At 34.7% G+C, this 20,598-nt stretch overlaps 1 protein-coding gene across 1 annotated transcript in view; it reads left to right on the top strand.

Moving 5' to 3' along the window:
• Window positions 1-18,353, top strand: part of LOC149779430 (putative ubiquitin carboxyl-terminal hydrolase MINDY-4) — an 87,595-nt gene extending 69,242 nt beyond the window's left edge. Inside the window, exons 14-17 of the mRNA XM_089940091.1 lie at window positions 294-458; window positions 3,887-4,067; window positions 9,669-9,750; window positions 11,669-18,353. Coding sequence (XP_089796217.1) covers window positions 294-458; window positions 3,887-4,067; window positions 9,669-9,750; window positions 11,669-11,717 — 477 coding nt within the window. The 3' untranslated portion in view covers window positions 11,718-18,353. The remainder of the gene's footprint in view (window positions 1-293; window positions 459-3,886; window positions 4,068-9,668; window positions 9,751-11,668) is intronic.
• The last annotated feature ends 2,245 nt before the right edge of the window (window positions 18,354-20,598 follow it).

The raw sequence follows: 20,598 nt of genomic DNA, 5'->3' as shown, positions 1-20,598 counted from the left end.
GTCATGCACTCTCAGACCTGGGTCTGTGCAGTTTGTTATGAGTAATCAGGAGAACAAACAACATATACCCTGATCTGCCAGTGTATTATGTGATGGCAGACCAGTGTCTATGTTGTTTGTAGTTCTAAGCAAATTTGCTATTTGTTTTTCTTGTAATTTTATTGATGTTTTTTTAATTTTATTTTTTATTAGAGCAGATATATTCGAAAGGTAGGAATTGGTTCTTCATTTTTTTAGTAGAGAATGATGTCAAGATTAACATTGGATGTCAGCATTCTTCTGTTCTCCTTTAGGACATGGTGAACCTGTACCTGACTGGGCGAGCTGTATCCAATGTGTTCAATGATGTTGTGGAGCTAGAATCTGGAAATGGTGAAAAGCCAGTCATTCTTAAGGGTCTCAGTGCTCGCTGTGACATCGGACTGTTGTCTCTCTTTGAACATTATAAGTCTTGTCAGGTGATTTGGTTCTTGCCACCTTATTTATTTAGTGCAAAAAAGATCATTGGGCAGATTTAATATTTCATGTTCATTGTTTTATTTTAGATTATAGTACAAGTCATACTGGTGATGTATGCATTCTGTGCCAGCCATTTCAGGAATGAATGTCATTTTTTAAAATTTGTTTACACATACGTTTAAATGTTATAATTAACTTGATTTGGAAAGGTCGTTATTGCACCCCCTAAAAATACATATGGAAAAAAATCAATGTTAAAATATATGGACATTTTTGGATAAAGACAACCTAAAGGTGTGATCCAGAACAAACTGGATTGAATGTATTGTGCTGTTATGTCAGTGAAAGCCATGTTTAAAAAATTTGTACTACCTTGTTATTTGTTTTTTTGACAACATTTAAGGTGTAGGTCATTGAATAATAAGAATTGATAATACTTTTGATTAAACTATATTAGTATTAAAATTTTTATAACAACAGTACTTTTATGAAAGAGTTTTGAAAACCAGATCTAATTGACCTTAAGTTCAAATCAAAGGCAGTTGTTTGCAATTTTGTACTTCACTGTGCTTGTGAATTTAATCAGTACTACATGTCATTGAGTACAATTTAATTTTGACCAGATTTCATATTTTGTTGCATTCCAAGGAACATATTGAAATTGATTTTAAGGTCAAAGTACATGGCTTGAATATTTAGCTTTAGTAGTATGTATGCATGATAACACAAACATGACTTGAATATTTAGCTTTATTAGTATGTATGCATGATAACACAAACATGACTTGAATATTTAGCTTTAGTAGTATGTATGCATGATAACACAAACATGACTTGAATATTTAGCTTTAGTAGTATGTATGCATGATAACACAAACATGACTTGAATATTTAGCTTTAGTAGTATGTATGCATGATAACACAAACAAAATGTGAATGGATTTTAGCATTTAACCAAGTTTGTGATTATGACTGAAGAATACTTTAAGTGATGTTACTAAAATAGCTGTTTTTTGACCCACCTACTCCAGTATTACTGAACTTCTCATTTGGTTTTATCTTAACATTTTTTGGAAACAAGTTCAGTTAATGACCATGTTAACTCAAACATTGTAAAATATTTTTAGTTTACAAATTGGATATGTTCAATATTTTCAGAATATCAGATGGTTTCTCAGAAGTTATAAAGAAGAAATACACTTTTCTTAGATTCTTTAGAAACTCTTTTCAGTCAGTAGAAATAGGTTTCAAGTGAGGGACTCTTTTGATACATAGAGTGCCAGTCCATTTGAGGGACTCTTTTTGCACAGCAAACATGACCTCCTGGTATGCATTTGGTTTATAAAGTAGTGATTAATCAAATCTATAATTGGGTTTTCACAGAGACAAAAAAAGTGTTGCCATGGTTTTATTGTACATGATATATCTTTTGTGAAGCATTGCTGAGAGTGACCCCTGTGTCATAGTTGTAATCACCTCTGTTAAGTTTTCTTACTGATTTGTGCTTAAGAAGGGAACAAATGTTTCACATCCCTAATTAGAATGGATAGAGATTGTCCAGGCAGAATTCCTTTAGGATAAAACCTTGTTGTACCTAAGGTGACTGTTATCTTGCTTTACTTTAAGGACACTGTTATCCTGTTACCTCACCTCACATAAGGGCAAATCAGATAAACTTGTTTTTATGACAGTCATGTACGTGAATATCTGTTACTTTTCTGTTGATTGAATTTTAGAACTCATTGATCTATTTGTAAACCATATTTTCAAGGTTACGCTTTTCAATGTAAACCAAAATCCAACAGATTTTCTAAAGATCACAAAATATTTCAATGGATACTTTGTCCTTTTATTGCTTAACCAAATCAGTGGGGTACCATTCTGTTCAGAACCCATTTTTCTTAACCCAGGGATGTGTGACAAAATGATCAGCTATATTCTTTTTGTGGGATTGGAAATTGCCACCATCATGGTCTTAATTCATGGACAGGAACTCCTTGTTCCTGCCAACAAATTATGATCGGGTGGGATTTTGTTGTCCCATGGATTGTGACCTGGAGGGATTTCCCTGTCATATGGATTGTGAACCAGTGGAATTTCCTTATTCCATACCAATACACATGACAAGAGTATTAGTTCCATCACATCAATGACTTTCCTCAAATATAACCATTCATTTCATAATTGAAAGTTTGATTCAAATTGTCGCCAGGTGGGATTTTCCTATGCCTTATATTGTGACCAGGTAGGATTTCTCTATGCCTTAGATTGTGACCAGGTGGGATTTCAATATGCCTTTGATTGTGACCAGGTGGGATTTCACTATGCCTTGGATTGTGACCAGGTGGGATTTCCCTATTCTATAAAGTACATATAACAGATCTTTATATCCTGTCTGCATTCCATCATATCAGTGATTTGCCTAATTGGTAACTATTAATATCGTGTTGGACAGTTTGACATATTTGTCTTTCAATATTATGTCATCAGACTGTGACATGACAGTTGACCTGAGACAGTTGTTCTAAGACAACCAGACAGAGACAAGAGAAGTAGGGATTGCAAATCTGCTAGATGTTTTGCATTTCTTTGTGTAACTAATAAATCTATTGTCTTAGTTTAATTTCTTAATCTTGTGACAAGTGATGTTTTTTAAATAAAGTTTTGATGCCTTTTCATTAGTCCCTTGCTATAAGAAGATCTTAGATCCCGACAGACAAATTGTTTGTGATAAATGAGATTTTGCTTTAATGATGCATTTTTTCTTTAGATGTGTAACTTAATGATAGTGTACCACCAGATAAATATTTTGCATTTTAAAAAAATACAGTTTTTATGGCAAACTTGGACCCTACAATTATAAGGGTTTTTAATATTTTACCTCTTTTTCACCTATAAAAAATGATATTTGAAGAATTTTACTATCTTTTATCATGTATAGTTGGATGTTTACCAGTATTTGAAAGGGTTTATTTTCCTAATTTATGTGTGTTTTTATCTTTAAATTTTTGGAACATAGCTTTTAATATGTACTATATAGCCAGTGTTGTGCTGACTTGCTTTTAAACCCTATACATACAGTATATACACTCTCTTCACTCATATTAAAATAGAGTCATAATAAGTAGATTTTGCATGCATGAATGGAATTTTTTTGTTCTAATAACCTGTATAACTCTTGGTTCACATATTTTTGGAGGTAATCTATTAGATAAAGCATTGCATTTCATGTTAGAGAGAGATGTTGATGGAAACATTATGTTCTGAATGGTATTTTTAAGTTTCATAGATGTGACAGTTGTAATTTCGATGGTGAATCAAAAAGTCAACAGAACATGACCTCTGATTGGAGTTTCCATTGTGTTGGATAGTTCAGGTTTTAATCAAGTGCATAACTGTAGAAATATTCACCTTCTTGTTGTTACAGGTCGGAACATATTACAAGACTCCCAGATATCCTATATGGATCATCTGCAGTGAAAGTCACTTCAGCATACTATTCTCAGTCAAGCGTGATCTAATCAGCGATTGGAAGGCAGAGAGAAGATTTCATCTCTACTATTTTGATGGCCTGGCTCGCCAACAGCATGAGATTAAACTGACAATAGGTATGTTATCAACAGGCATTTGTAAGTTTGGAAGTCAAAGAATTTTCTGTATATTGATGAATTTGATGCCCATGTTAACTGACTGAAATTTCTATATATATGTCATTAAGTGGATTATGTTGTCAGTGCTGTTCAAATAGATTTTTCACCCACTTGTCCAGGACAAAAAACTTGTCCTGACAATAGTTTACTTGTTCCATTATTGCCCAGCACAAGTTTATGGCACTATGAATTTCATCAACTCTAGGATCACTCCAGGGCAGCATCTCTGTCTTTTAATTAAAATATTAGTGAAAAATGATTGCAGCTTAAAATCATGTAATTAAGTTAACTGAAACAGAAAGAACAAGTTTGTCATTTATCAATGTAAGTTAGATTCATCCCTTACTGCCACAGAGTTCAAACTGAGTTTCCAGAATCAACTGCAACACAACTAAATAGCAGCTGAAATGGACAGGTCAGAGGACATGTTTTATGTGGAATGGACAGACTAAACTATTTTAAATATGCAATGCTTATCATGTGTTACCTTTTCTCTGATTATTGTGACCATGTACAAGTCATCCTCCTTTGATATTATTCCATTTCTTCACAGACAGGTAATTAAAAGTCATTTTGATATGAAACAAATCATGTGCATGACTTTTGATATTTTAAGTGTCAAATTGGTAAATTTTACCACAGGATCATTGTCTGGCAAGGCAAGTAAGACAGCCTTTGAAAACATGACATGTTTGAGTAGTAAAACCCATTACATGATACACCACATTTTGACTGGTTTTCCAAGTCGTACTGGAGAAAATATCTTCTTAGAATTAGACAATGTTTTTTATATTGCTGCTGCAAACAGCAGTCAAGATATTTCATAGTTTATGTCTGTTGTGTATAAAGGATATCAGAACTTATTATTTGTAAATTCTCCTTTGTCCTTCTCAAACAAAAGGATAAGTAATGAAGTGTTCATTACAAGTAATTAGTTAGTTTAATTGTTTTAAACGAACACATGACATATATCACTTCAGAAAAAATGCATTTGCTTGGGACTAAACTTTTGCTTTAAGGCAGTTGCACGCCTAAGACATTAGACTAATTCTTGACATTGGGTGATCCAGTTTCTACAGACCAATTATGTTGTGAAGTTTCCATCCATCCCTCTTTTATCAATTTTGCTTCTGCACAGCTTCTTAAGTTCTCCTCAGTCTGTTGTTACCAAACTTTGTGGATGACTTGGGGTAAGGAAAAACCCCTTTCAATTTCAGGTTTGAAAAATGAAAGTTCAAGGTCTGTAATTAAAAAAAAAATGTTTTTTGCACAATAATAATTTGAGTTCGACATCATCTAGAGTTAATTTCAGGTCTTGACCATGTACATTATTAAATTGGGGGTCCAAAGGTCAGCTTGGCCCTTAACATTTTGACCCCAATTCAATAGGCCTTAATTCAGTGTGATTCTCATTATGGCTTAAAGAAAAATGGATATTGCAGAACAACTTGTTGTCCAGAGCAATTTCTTGACCAAATTTAAGCCACATGTTTGAGTATAGGAATCATATAGGATATGAGTTTGAGCCAGGGACTGGAATCATATGGGATATGAATTTGAGCGAATTACAGGAATCATACAGGATATAAGTTTGAGCCCAGGACAGGAATCATACATGATATGAGTTTGAGTCAAGGACAGGAATCATATAGGATACGAGTTTGAGTAAAGCCAAGGACAGGAATCATACAGGAAAGGAATTTGAGCCAAGGACAGAAATCATACATGATAAGTTTGAGCCAAAGACAGGAGTCATACAGGATATGAATTTGAGCCAAGGACAGAAATCATACAGGATATGAATTTGAGCCAAGGACAGGAATCATACATGATATGAGTTTGAGTCAAGGACAGGAATCATATAGGATACGAGTTTGAGTAAAGCCAAGGACAGGAATCATACAGGAAAGGAATTTGAGCCAAGGACAGAAATCATACATGATAAGTTTGAGCCAAAGACAGGAGTCATACAGGATATGAATTTGAGCCAAGGACAGAAATCATACAGGATATGAATTTGAGCCAAGGACAGGAATCATACATGATATGAATTTGAGTCAAGGACAGGAATCATATAGGATACGAGTTTTAGTAAAGCCAAGGACAGGAATCATACAGGAAAAGAATTTGAGCCAAGGACAGAAATCATACATGATAAGTTTTTGCCAAAGACAGGAATCATACAGGATATGAGTTTGAGTCAAGGACTGGAATCATACAGGATATGAATTTGAGCCAAGGACAGGAATCATACCTGATATGAATTTGAGTCAAGGACAGGAATTATATAGGATATGAATTTGAGCCAGTTACAGGAATCATATAGAATATGAGACTGAACCAAGGGTAGGAATCATATAGGATATGGGATTGATCCAAGGACAGGAATCATGCAGGATATTAGTTTGAGCAAAAAGACAAGAATCATATAGGATATGAATTTGAGTCAAGGACAGGAATCATATAGAATATGAGTTTGAGCCAAGGACATGAATCATACAGGATATGAATTTGAGTCAAGGACAGGAATCATATAGGATATGAGTTTGAGCCAAGGACAGGAATCATACAAGATATGAATTTGAGCTAAGGACAGGTATCATATAGGGTATGTGTTTGAGTCAAAGACAGGAATCATATAGGATATGAATTTGAGTCAAGTACAGGAATCATACAGGATATGAGTTTGAGCCAAGGACAAGGACATGAATACAGGATATGAGTATGAGCCAAGCCAAGGACAGGAATCATATAGAATATGAGTTTGAGCCAAGGACAGGAATCGTATAGGATATGAATTTGAGTCAAGTACAGGATATGAGTTTGAGCCAAGGACATGAATACAGGATATGAGCATAAGCCAAGCCAAGGACAGGAATCATATAGGATATGAGTTTGAGGCAAGGACAAGAATCATACAAGATACGAGTTTGAGGCAAGGACAAACGTCATACAGGATATGAGTTTGAGCCAGGCCAAGGACAGGATTCATATAGGATATGTGTTTGAGCTAAGGACAGGAATCATATAGGATATGAGCTTGAGCCAAGGACAGGAATCATACAAGATATGAATTTGAGCTAAGGACAGGTAGGATATGAATTTGAGCCAAGTACAGGAATCATACAGGATATGAGTTTGAGCCAAGCCAAAGACAGGAATCATACAGGATGTGATTATGAGCCAAGCCAAGTACAGGAATCATATAGAATATGAGTTTGAGCCAAGGACAGGAATTTGAGCCAAGTACAGTATATGAGTTTGAGCCAAGGACATGAATACAGGATATGAGTATAAGCCAAGCCAAGGACAGGAATCATATAGGATATGAGTTTGAGGCAAGGGCAAAAATCATACAAGATATGAGTTTGAGGCAAGGACAAACATCATACAGGATATGAGTTTGAGCCAGGCCAAGGACAGGATTCATATAGGATATGAATTTGAGCAAAGGACATGAATCATACAGGATATGAATTTGAGTCAAGGACAAGAATCATATAGGATATGAGTTTGAGCCAAGGACAGGAATCATACAGGATATGAATTTGAGCCAAGGACAGGTATCATATAGGGCATGTGTCTGAGCCAAAGACAGGTATCATATAGGATATGAATTTGAGCCCAGTACAGGAATCATACAGGATATGAGTTTGAGCCAAGGACATGAATACAGGATATGAGTATGAGCCAAGCCAAGGACAGGAATCATACAGGATAAGAGTTTGAGGCAAGGAAAAGAATCATACAGGATATGAGTTTGAGCCAAGCCAAGGACAGGATTCATATAGGATATTTGTTTGGGCCGAAGACAGGAATCATACAAGATATGAGTCTGAGCCAAGGACTGGAATTATAGAGGATATGAGTTTGAGCAAAGGATGCAAATCATATAGGATATGAGTTTAAGCTAATGCCTTCAGAGTTGTTTCTGAATACTGCAGCAAGCTGTTGTACACAGCAAACTTTGTCTGATTGATATTTGTATATAATTAGTTACTTGACTTGGTACTTAAAATTTATACCTACAAAATGGAGTATGGTACTTAAATTTTATACCTACAAAATGGAGTATGGTACTTCAATTTTATACTTAAAATATGGAGTATTTTACTTAAATTTTATACCTACAGAATGGAGTATGGTACTTAAATTTTATACCTACAAAATGGAGTATGGTACTTAAATTTTATACCTACAAAATGGAGTATGGTACTTCAATTTTATACTTAAAATATGGAGTATTTTACTTAAATTTTATACCTACAGAATGGAGTATGGTACTTTAATTTTATACCTACAAAATGGAGTATGGTACTTAAATTTTATACCTACAAAATGGAGTATTTCAAACACACAAAAAAAACTTTCTCAAGCAACAGTTGCATTTCTAAAGTTTGAGTATGGATTAAGCCACAGCATCATGTGTATCAAATCAGCTAAAACTGATCTAATGGCATGTATCAAGGTGACACTATATTTTCATATTTTTGCTTAGGGTTAGTTAGATTTTAAAGGAAAAGGATGTGTCACGTTTTCCTTGCTGGTTATACTAGTTTTTTAAATAATGACCTTGCATGTTTCTGCTATTGTTAAAAGAACTTTTAATTCCTTAGTTCAGTGTATGATTGACCTGTGTAAGATGGGTTATTAAGTATACAGCTTGGCCTTACTAAAGCTGTTCAAATATTAAAAACCTGCTAGCTCAGTTTGGTCATTTTTATTTCCTGGACTTCAGAGGTGAATAAAAGAGCTGGTAATTTTTTGGGGCATTTTCAGAAGCTGGTATTGTCCAGTTAGTCAACATTTGCTTTCCCTATTTCAATAACTGCTAAAGATAGTGCACTTTAGACTAAATCAGGCAGATTTTTTGAGCACATGGGAGCACTCATTTTTGTTAACTGTGTGCTTAGATCATTTACTATTTCCATAAGTACAATATCCAAAGAAATTTGAGCCACAGTACATGAAAGTAACTTAGAATTATGCCAACATTCTCTCCATTATATATGTTGCAAATGCAAACAACTTTACCATGTACCTTTCACTATCTCAGAAGTTCATAATACCTGTAGAGCAACACCTCAAACCAGATGTGCATCAATTCAGCTAAAACTGGCCTGATGATGTGTATGAAACCAGCTAAAACTGGCTTGATGATTTGTCTCAAACCAGCCAAAACTGGCTTGATGATTTGTCTCAAACCAGCTAAAACTGGCTTGATGATTTGTCTCAAACCAGCTAAAACTGGCTTGATGATTTGTCTCAAACCAGCTAAAACTGGCTTGATGATTTGTCTCAAACCAGCTAAATCTGGCTTGATGATTTGTCTCAAACCAGCTAAATCTGGCTTGATGATTTGTCTCAAACCAGCTGAAACTGACTTTGATAATGTAAGAATAATCATCCAGTACTTCTTGTTCAACTTATTATCCATCTGTAAAGACAATTGGATATCATGCATCAACATTAATTTTTTTTTATAAATATTTTTTTTCAGAAAAGCACAAAAATTTATACTGAAAAAAAGAATTGTTAGTATTCCATTTACTCCCACAGATACAACCAATGTTCACTACAAAGGGCCCTCAGAAGAAGATGGACAGTTGGTGCCTCCTCTAGAACTCTGCATTAGGACTAAGTGAGTCTCATATCTTGTGTACTGTGATTTCTTCCAATATAGACTTAATAGTAATAATACCTTGACTAGGTCAACATTGCATGAAAGAGGAAATAATATATAGTTTTCATTTACATTCTTTTAGTGGGAAAGTAGTCTTATTTCAAGGGGTTTATATACATTACTTAAATGGCGAAGTGGTCTTTTTTGTTTGATTTTTACATTATTAAATTTGGGAGGTGTTCTTATTTCATATATTTGTTTACAATAATTTGAATGGGATGTGGTCTTATTTTGTGGGATTTGTTTACATCATTTGGATAGGAAAATAGTCTTATTTCATGGGTTTTATATATAATTTACAAGTGGTGAAGTGGTCTAATTTCATTGGATTTGTTTACATTATTTGAATGGGAAAAAAGTCTTATCTCATGTGATTTGTTGACACTATTTGAATGAAGAATTGGTTATTTCATGGGGTTTACATTATTTTGAATGGGGAAATGGTTTTATTTAATGGGATTTGTTTATTCAAATGTGTAGATGGTCTTATTTCATGGGATTTGTTAACATTATTCAAATGGGGAAATAATCTTATCTCATGGAGTTTAAATTTTTCAAATGGGGACGTGGTCTTATTCCATGTGGTTTTCTGTTCATTATTTGAATGGGGATATGTTCTTATTTCATGGGATTTGTTTATTCAAATGGGGATATGTTCTTATTTCATGGGATTTGTTTATTCAAATGGGGAAATGTTCTTATTTCATGGGATTTGTTTATTCAAATGGGGAAATGTTCTTATTTCATGGAATTTGTTTATTCAAATGGGGATATGTTCTTATTTCATGGGATTTGTTTATTAAAATGGGGATATGTTCTTATTTCATGGGATTTGTTTATTCAAATGGGGATATGTTCTTATTTCATGGGATTTGTTTATTCAAATGGGGAAATGTTCTTATTTCATGGGATTTGTTTATTCAAATGGGGAAATGTTCTTATTTCATGGGATTTGTTTATTCAAATGGGGAAATGTTCTTATTTCATGGGATTTGTTTATTCAAATGGGGAAATGTTCTTATTTCATGGGATTTGTTTATTCAAATGGGGAAATGTTCTTATTTCATGGGATTTGTTTATTCAAATGGGGATATGTTCTTATTTCATGGGATTTGTTTATTCAAATGGGGATATGTTCTTATTTCATGGGATTTGTTTATTCAAATGGGGATATGTTCTTATTTCATGGGATTTGTTTATTCAAATGGGGATATGTTCTTATTTCATGGGATTTGTTTGCATTTGTCAAATGGGGAAGTAGTTTTATTTTGTGGGGTATGTATACATTATTTGATTGTGGAAGTATTATTTAATGGTCTGTGTATAATTTATTTGAATGTGGAAGTAGTCTTTTTTTCATGAGATTTATTTTCATCATTTGAATCGGAATGCGGTCTTATTTCCTGGGTTATATTTACATTTTTTAATGGTTAAGTAGTCTCATAACATGGGTTTCATTTTCATTATTTGAATGGTGATGTGGTCTTGTTTTGTGAGATTTGTTACATTATTTAAATGGGGAAGTAGTCTTATTTCATGTTTTTTATATATATACTGTTTTGTGAAATTAATGGATGTGGCACATAAAATTGTGATTAAAATTAGGTTAAGGTATTTTAATTGTGTAAGTTTATAAACATATTCTTGTTTATTGTGTACACCTGTATTGATATATAAAATCATCCTCTTCACTGCAAATCATGACTAGTTTTTTGATGCTTTTTGTCATGTAAGATGGGCCATAAACAAGTTGTAACAAAATCAAACTTCATTCTAAACTTTCTGTTTTTCTAGACTAGTCTGTTTCTAATAGAAAATAATTTGGAGAGTTATCATACTAAAGAGACTATTTAATTGTGACTTTTATCTATTTTAGATGGAATGATGTTGAGATTGACTGGAATGGAACTGAACCACTTCTCTAGCTGTACATTTGATTCAATTTGTTGATTTGTGTTAGTCTAGGCATTCCAAGAAGTTGCTTTGTCATGTCATGGCAGTTTTATGTCTTTCCTTTTCACAGAAATTTAGTCAATGAATCGTTTTTGCAAGAACATGTTGTAACCACAAGATTGAAGAAATGTTTTAGGCACTCGTAGACACAATGCACCTGAAGTTGAAGAACTGATTACAGATTATTAGATGATGTATTTAGTTGATAAATGCCTATGTAGATGGATCAGTCAATATATTAATTTAGGATGAATTCTGTTTAAATAGAAGATTTCTGATCTGGAGTCCCTAGTGCCAACCACTTTGCCATGCAGTCTCATGATTGTTTGACATGCCAAATTTAGGCATTGTGATTATGTGACACAGATTCTGGAAAGATGTTAGGTATGGGATTTCATGAAACTTTGTGCCGTGTTGTCTCAGTAGTGACCATATCACCTTAGCTCTCACCTGTTGCAGGTCAAAACACAAATTTCAATTATTGATATTTTCATGTATTTACTGACTAAACTTCAATATACAGGGATAGCTGGAACATGCATCAATATAAATGTTAGTGTTAGGTATTTTGCATTATTTTTTTTGTCACTGTTGGGGGAGGTTAGGGTGATTACAAGGTGTGTGTTGGAATTTGTACTAAAAGCATGGAAATTTGTGAGGCCAAGCCATTACAGTTTTATTTATAAACCCTACCATGAATCTTGTAGCAGTTTATTTTAAGTCATTTAATATTTTTGCTAAATTTACACAGTAATAAGTATGATTTGGAAGAAAATTTACTCAATTTTAATTCATTTAATACTGACTGAGGCATGTTGTTTGTATAATAATGAATTGAATGCCTATGGTACAGATCAGAACTCACAAAAATTCTTCTAATTTGTGTCTAAGAGAATACATTATTTGTCAAATGTTGTAAAACTAATTTTTATTTACCACTTTGTGTCTAAGGAATACATTAGTTAAACGTTGTAAAAGTCTATTTTATTTACCACTTTGTGTCTAAGAGGATACGTTATTAGTTTAATGTTGTGTCATTTCACCTGCATTGTTTTCATATCATATTATTTATTAAGCAAAACTTACTGCAGATCATTTCAAACTCTATGAGTGGTATGTTCATAATGTATGTTTTGCGTTTTCATTCCATGACTACAATATTAATTGCTCTGCTTGCTTTATTCTTTAAAAAGGCAAGGCATGATGGGAGGCATGTAATTAAGCTCGTTAGTGTCTTCTTTACAAGATGTTAAATGTATATATGTCTGGGTGTTGGATCACCGGTCAGGATAATTTTGGCAGTACTGGTACTGTTTTCATAAAACCTGTGTATAGACTTATGCTGATGATGCAGATTCTTTTGATGTATAGTGCTTGCTGATGATGCAGATTCTTTTGATGTATAGTGCTACTTGTCTTAAAGGATGTATTTGTCTTCTGTTATATTTGTTTTTAATTTTAAGAAATTTATTTAATTTGTTCTTGAAAAGATTTATTTTTACATATGATCCAATGGGCTGCTGACTTTTGATGTAGCTATTTTAAAGTTGGATCTATTAAGTTATGTTGTTGTCTGTCTATTAACATTTGTCTGGCCCATAACATTGTAATGAAACTATGCCCAACTATATATCATGACTAGATGGTCAGTCAAGTACCTTAGCATGGCTTCCTGCCTTAAGGTCAAGGTCATGTCAAGGTACAATCTAATTCTGTGACTTGTATTTTTGTCTGGTGTATAATTTTTGAACCACTGAAAACATTTGAATCAAACTGTGCCCAAATATATATCTTATGGCTATATTGTGCTGATTGCCACAGTCATGATCTCAACCTCAGGGTCAAGGTCGCAGCATGGGATAAGGGATGATGTAAAGCAGTTTACCCCATGCAATTAAGACAATATTTCATGATGTTATGCAGTCATACCCCATGCCATCAAGGCAGTAAGGGATGATATAAATCAGATGCCTATTTCTTCTTCAAGTATGTTACCCAATCATAATACTGCCTTGCAAATCCAGCCTTCCCAGGCTAAATATTTTAGCTAAAATGCTAAGAGTTAGCTATGTGGCAGGTATATAGAGTGATCTCCCCTTGCAATGGCAATGGCACCAAATCCCTTGTATGCTACAGTTGCTACTTATGCATGTGCCAGTTAGCACACTCTCTACAGACAGAGAACTTGCAAAATCCATTCAAGAATTTTGGAAGTTTTCTATCTTAAAGCAGGTTGGAAGCATTTCATCTTTGTAGGGAAGTATACTCCATCTATAAATTTCATCTTTTCAGTTCTTTCTTTCTTTGCTGACAAGTGTCTGACTTTTCAGTGTTATCACTTTGCTGTCTTCACTCACTTAGGTGCCTTTGTTACATACCTGCACAGGTCACGATGGTGTCTCCTTAAATTGCTTTAACCATATTTAATAGTCGCAGGTTTGGTGTGTAATTTAGAAAACTCATATAATATTGCTGTATCAATTCTGCTATGCTCAGATGCATACATGTAAGTTTTCCATATTTTCTAATCTTAGTGTCCATTGCATAGTTATATATTTGATGTTTTGCTGATTTTTCCTTTATAGAAAACTCTTTTTTTTTATTGTAGATTTTCTGCTGTAGTCAGATACACACAAGAGAGTTTTCTGTGAAATGTTTAGTTACTATAAGTGACAGTTCTGTCATTTTACCTGTATAGGCAGTCAATTCACTTTCTCTACAGGTAACTTTTTGTAAGAATTGATAATATAGCATCCATTTCATAAGTATTAATAGTAATGCTCAGGTATTTATCATAGTGTCTAGCTCAGCATGGACACTCTGTTTCATAACACAAGACACATGCCACACTACACCTGTATATATATTGTCTGTTCTATTTTATCTTACAGATTTAGACCATAGGCAAAACTAGACTAACAACCACTCTACATGTGTATCACAGTAATCATTCTATGAATTCATTTCAGACTTATTACAGACAGAAGTCAATTTTAGGTGTGCTAGGGAGGAAGGCAAGGGACCAAGACATCATCCTTTTGTATGCAAGTGTTCAATACCATATCACTTGCTGGGCAATGATATAAATAACAACAACATCAGCCTCAGTTACCATCTTGCATGTCAGAATTATGCACTGGATAAATTTATCAATATCCCATGTCATGTCCCAACCTCAAGAACTGGACATAATGTCAATCAATCCGGCCCTGTTCCTTCACGACTGTACTTGGCCATATACCTCTAATCACAATGGGCCATGACCTCAATCAATCATACAGTATCAGCCACCAGAAGAACAAATTTTGTCCAGTTCCATGACTTGCATGGTACTGCTAGGCACTTCTTATGTATGATGCCCAGCTTAGTGCCGCATACTTGGGAACCCAGTTTCATGAACCAAGTGTACAGCAGTCTAACCTGTATAGTGACACTAGGCACTTTCTGTGGATGATGTCCATTTTATACAGGCACTCTCATGGATCAGTCAACCTTGCATAGTGATGCTATTCACTTTCTGTATACAATGTCCAACATGGTGCTTCAGAATCAGTGTTGATTTGCAAGAGGTGTGACTTCACATCCCCACTCACATGACTTCCAGACAGTCATGTGATTCATGTACAAAGACTACATTCTACAAATAGCAGGCAAGTTATATCTTGGAGCAAGACATGATAAACCTTATTGTTTTCCTTCTCATCTTCAGTCTCCTTGTCAACACGGACATCTCCAACTTGAAACGATTTGAAGATTATGGTCATCTAGGTTTGGAACTCAACACTCGAGTGAACAGGTTATGTCATCCTCAGGAATAAGAATTGAATTAGTATGATGGTGGCTTCCTTGCTTATACGGAACAATCCACCTGCCAGAGAATTATTTCACCTGCTGGATTTGCACAATATGGTAGTGGACTTCTTAGTCTTAGGCCATTTTTGGCGGATTCCATTACAATGATTCAGTGACCATTGGACCAGCTATCACAGTCTGCACAATATGAGGTTCCATCTTGAAAGTGGGACATGTCACAGGACTCTCATTGGGGATATCTCTGCACATACAACCCTGCAATCACAATCTGTATGGTTGCAAAAACAAGGGACTGGGGTGGATTAAGCAAGCTTCCTTCTACCATTATGGAATGCCAGTATAGTGTAGCTCCCTTAGGATTGTAATTTACTTGTCCATGTTCTTAGAAAGAAAACCATTCTACAAGCTTTTCATTGATGGCTGGAGAACCTACATGGAAACGTAATTCTCTTTCTGTCCACCAACTCCACTGTGGTGACTTATCTCAAATGGCCAGGCAGAAACAAGTCCTGACCTATGTATTTTTTGTTTGGGATTTTCTAAAGTTGTGTATTCAGTGACAAATCGACTTCAAAGTTTGACATATTCTAGGCCAACTAAATGTATTAGCGGTCTCATCCTGCAAGAACCAACTTATACAAACAGAATGGTCTCTTCATCCCACAGTTTTCACTCAATAGATGCCTGGTGGAATTGACCAATAGTGGACTCATTTGCAACAAGGTGGAATGCCAAACATCCAACCTTTGTCTCTCCAGTCCTAGATCCAAAGCCCTTGACAGTTGATGTTCTTTATATTGATTGGAATGCTCTAAATGTATACTTACCCTCCAACACCTCTGGTTTCAAAGGTGATAGAAAAGCAAGAGTATCAGAGTGTCTCCTTTCCCTGATTGCTTCACTCAAATGAGAAATCTTGGATCAATAACCTTGAAATCTTGGATCAATAACCTTGAAAATCAGATATTCCCTTATCTGTTCAAGCAACCAAGATGGCTGGTGTTTCATCCTGACCCAGAGATTGCTGAACTTACACATCTGCATCTTATTAAAATATGACCTCAGGAATAAGCAGTTGTCACAATTAGTTGTGGAGAAATTGCTCAAGTGAGATGATCCTCCACCTTAAATGCATAGAAAGGCAATGGAATATATTCTCACTGCATAAGAACACTCTATACCACTGCAGGCATCCATACCTCAATAGCTAACCTCCTATAGCTCTTTGATGAGAAACAGCATGTCATAATTGAAACCTACTTCACAATCACCTGTACCCTGCGTCATCATGGAAGAAAAACTATTGGACAAGCCAAAGACCTATTTGATCTTCTGTCAGTTTTGATTATACACATCCAACAATGTTGGATCCTTGCCAAATGAAATCTGTCATGGGCACTAATCTGGATAAATAAGACACTAATTGAATTACTCTCAAGAGTTTCATTGGTTTACATCTTGTATAAGACTTGCTTCCTCACCACATTAGTGAATAGCAGGCTGAATCAGCAAAATGCATGCTCTGCTAGTGTACCTGTCTACATACAGTTCTGACAAGATGGGTCAGTATCACTCTGCTTTCACTGCCAAGAACAAAGTTCAGTTCTTGGGGAGTCAGACTTTTGTATAGAATTTCTGTCTACTCTGGATATTTCATCTCAAGGTTATATACAGGACCTAGTCTGAGTTTTGAAGTAGTACTTAAAAAAGACTGAGCCAATACTTCAAAGGAGATCACTCTTCTTACCCTCTCAGAGGGAAACGATGATAACAGACACTTTGTCATGGAAAGTGTTTTTTTTGTTCTACATATCAAAAATAACCCCACACCAAATGAATTTGCTTTGCATCTCAGCACACAAAGTTAGGACAGTTGCCACAAATATTATAAGTAAATCTGTTCTTTGTTATTATCCATGCTTTGGGATGGAGATACAAGTACATTTCTACAGATTTTATCTCGGAGATCTTTTATCATAAAATTCTCAACTTAATCAAGCAGAACATATAGCACAACAGGTTACATTCCCAGGTCTTTTGACAGCTTCATAAGGAGATGGCTTCATGACATGCTGGATTTGCAGGGTGGCAGATTTTTTCCCTTTTGAAGCCATTCTCTGACATATGAAGTCTTTTATCCAGCTGGGTTATCTAGAAGCTGTCTCACATAACTTTGGGGACTAGAGATACTCTCTTCAGGGTAAGGGAATGTATCTCCCTCCACCTCTTACCTGTTCTCCTAAGGTATTATGATTGGGTAACATATGTGAAGAAAAAAAACATTTTTTTTCTTCAAACAAAATGTGTTCTTTCAATAATGCAAACATAGTACATAATACACATACAGCCTTCCTGACATCCATATAGTAATCATGAAAGGCACTCCAGTAGTAGCTGAAGAATTCATGAGATGTGGCACCAACCCCTGTATCCAGTGGAGATCACTCTAATTAATTGCCACCTAGGTTGGCAGATAAATTTTATCTTTTTACCAGTGTTAGAACTTTATGTATCCTCCTAGACTATAATTGAACACAAGCCATCTTACCCTTCTTATAACCTAACAACAAACATGCTATATAAATACATTATAATTAGTTCTGATTTTCATATTTTACCATCTTATTTATAGTAAAACTCACAAACGGAAATGTCTGTGTATATTATCAGGAAATATACTGACTTGAAACAATAGTAGAAATTGGTTTTGTAAGAAAATTACTGTTGTTTCCTAAGTAATGTTAGTGTAAAATATCTAGTGATATAATATAAAGAAAATAAAAATTAGAAAAGTATTAGAGCACACAGCTGTTGAATGAGACATATTATTCTTTACACCCATTGAGGATATATGATGATGCAAAGTCATTTGACATTACCTGCCTTTCTGTGTAAGAGAAAATAAACATATTCTTACCAAATATTTTATATATACCAAGAATGGTAAGTTTATTTATTGTGGTATAAATTTATTGCTTATATAAATGTGAATGCTTTCTTTCAAAATATAAGTGATTAACTGTGATGTTGATACCACATTTTTATAAATGACTTTATGACTGACCACTTTGGACAGTGAGATTTGTGTACTACATTTAAATGAAATTCTCAAAGTTATTCATGGATCAGCCAGATTCACATTTTTAATACTGGTTTGTTAAAACTCTTTTTTTCTCTTGTTTTTAGTTGTTTATACCACCAATTGCATAAATTATAAATTGTATTTTGATGTGTTTTCCCAAAATTTAAATGAATTATTTTTGACAACTTTATTGGGCTGAAATGCATGGTACAACTTGGTGTTATTTCACATACTGTTGTGTCATGTTAAGGCTGCTATGATGTAATCATTACAGAGCTAAAAACTTAGTGTGTCCTCCAGTACCAAACAATCATCCATTATGAGGAATTTACTAATTCATGGATAATTGGAGACACTCAAAATCATGGATAAAGCCAAGAAAACTATCAAGGCAATACTGATCAAGGCCAAACTTTGCTTGTCAGGCCATGACATCAGAATAGATGGCACCTGCTTGCCAAAACAAATCTTCTTTGGGGAACTGCCACATGACTGAAGAAACCAAGACCAACCACACAAGCACTACAAAGACACCCTGATTTTGTTGTTGTTGTTGTAGGGTTTAACGCAATTTTTCAGCACAAGATAGGCAATATATGGCAGCCAGTATAAATGGTGGAGGAAGAATCTGGGAAAACCCTGGAAAGAACCACCAACCCACAAGGAGCTACTGGCAAGCTTTCTTAGATACCCACATTGGCCGAACCTCAAACTCAAACCCACGCAGACAAAGGTGAGATGGCAATGATCCGTAAAAGTGAGTGCTTTAGACCACTCAGCCACTTGGGGCCCCCAAAGACACCCTGAAAGACAGCCTAAAGAGGTGTGGCTTCAAACTATCAGAGCTAGAAAGAACAGCACAGGATTAAACCCACTGGCATTTATTCATCAGCAAAGGGTCATTTGACATTGAAAATAAATGCCAGAGCTGGATACAAGAAGCATAGGAGCATCGCCACTGGTCAGCATCCAGGCTTGTAAGTACAAAGGACTTCCAATGTCCCATATGCCATTGATTATGCAAGTCGAGACTGCTTGTCCTCTTTGAATTTGAGGGACTATCATTATTAAGTCATGTCATGCAGTGCTTTTGCATCAAAAATCATGTGAGGGTTATGTAATAATCTAGCTTAATGCCCTATCTGACCCAGAGTTTTGTCCCTTTCTGTGATCAGATTACACAGGTTTCACTGTACTGGGAATTATGTCTGTTCAGTAATGTTTGGTTTTTTTACTACATTAGAATTGCAACAGATTCTAGTTATGTTTTTAGAGGTGGAGTAAAAGGTAGTTGTTAACTTGACCAACACAACGGTGTTCAGATTTTTTATCATTATACACCTAGTAGATTACTGATTACTCAAAGATGAAACCAATACAGAATTCTAGATTGCATATATGAGGGACTACTCCACATTAAATCTTTTGTTTCCAGTACCCATGCTACCAACATTTGGAGAGGGTACAAGTACCCATGCTACCAAGCTTTGGAGGGGGTACAAGTACCCATGCTGCCAAGCTTTGGAGGGATTATTTGAACCTATTTTCAGATAAATTCCCTCATGATAGACCTTAATATCAATGTTAATATCATTTAATCTAAAAAAGATGCTTGTTTAGTAATAACGTATGCAAGTAGAAGTGTCTGTATGAAAAGAATACAATATTATCAAGTAGTTAAATGAAAAGAAAAACATAGCTCTACTCAGTTATATTCATAAAATGCTATTTCCACAGTAAATCTGCAAAAATCTTGACAAGTTTTAAGTTTACACAACTCTTGTTAATTATGAAACTTCTTATCATGGGAAATTCACAAAAAAGACAATTTCTGTAATGACTGACACATTAATACAAAAACTATTATATTTTTTAAAACAAAATGGGAAGTAGAAAATGGTCAGTATCTATAGTCACTAGTCACTACAGTAACTTTGTTCATAGATGACTATTTCATA

This window comes from Sinohyriopsis cumingii, chromosome 17 (assembly GCF_028554795.1).
Source record: "Sinohyriopsis cumingii isolate HCF-2022 chromosome 17, ASM2855479v2, whole genome shotgun sequence".
NCBI classification, from domain to species: domain Eukaryota; kingdom Metazoa; phylum Mollusca; class Bivalvia; order Unionida; family Unionidae; genus Sinohyriopsis; species Sinohyriopsis cumingii.
The sequence above is the reverse complement of the archived record's forward strand: the minus strand, read 5'-3'. Positions and strand labels throughout refer to the sequence as shown.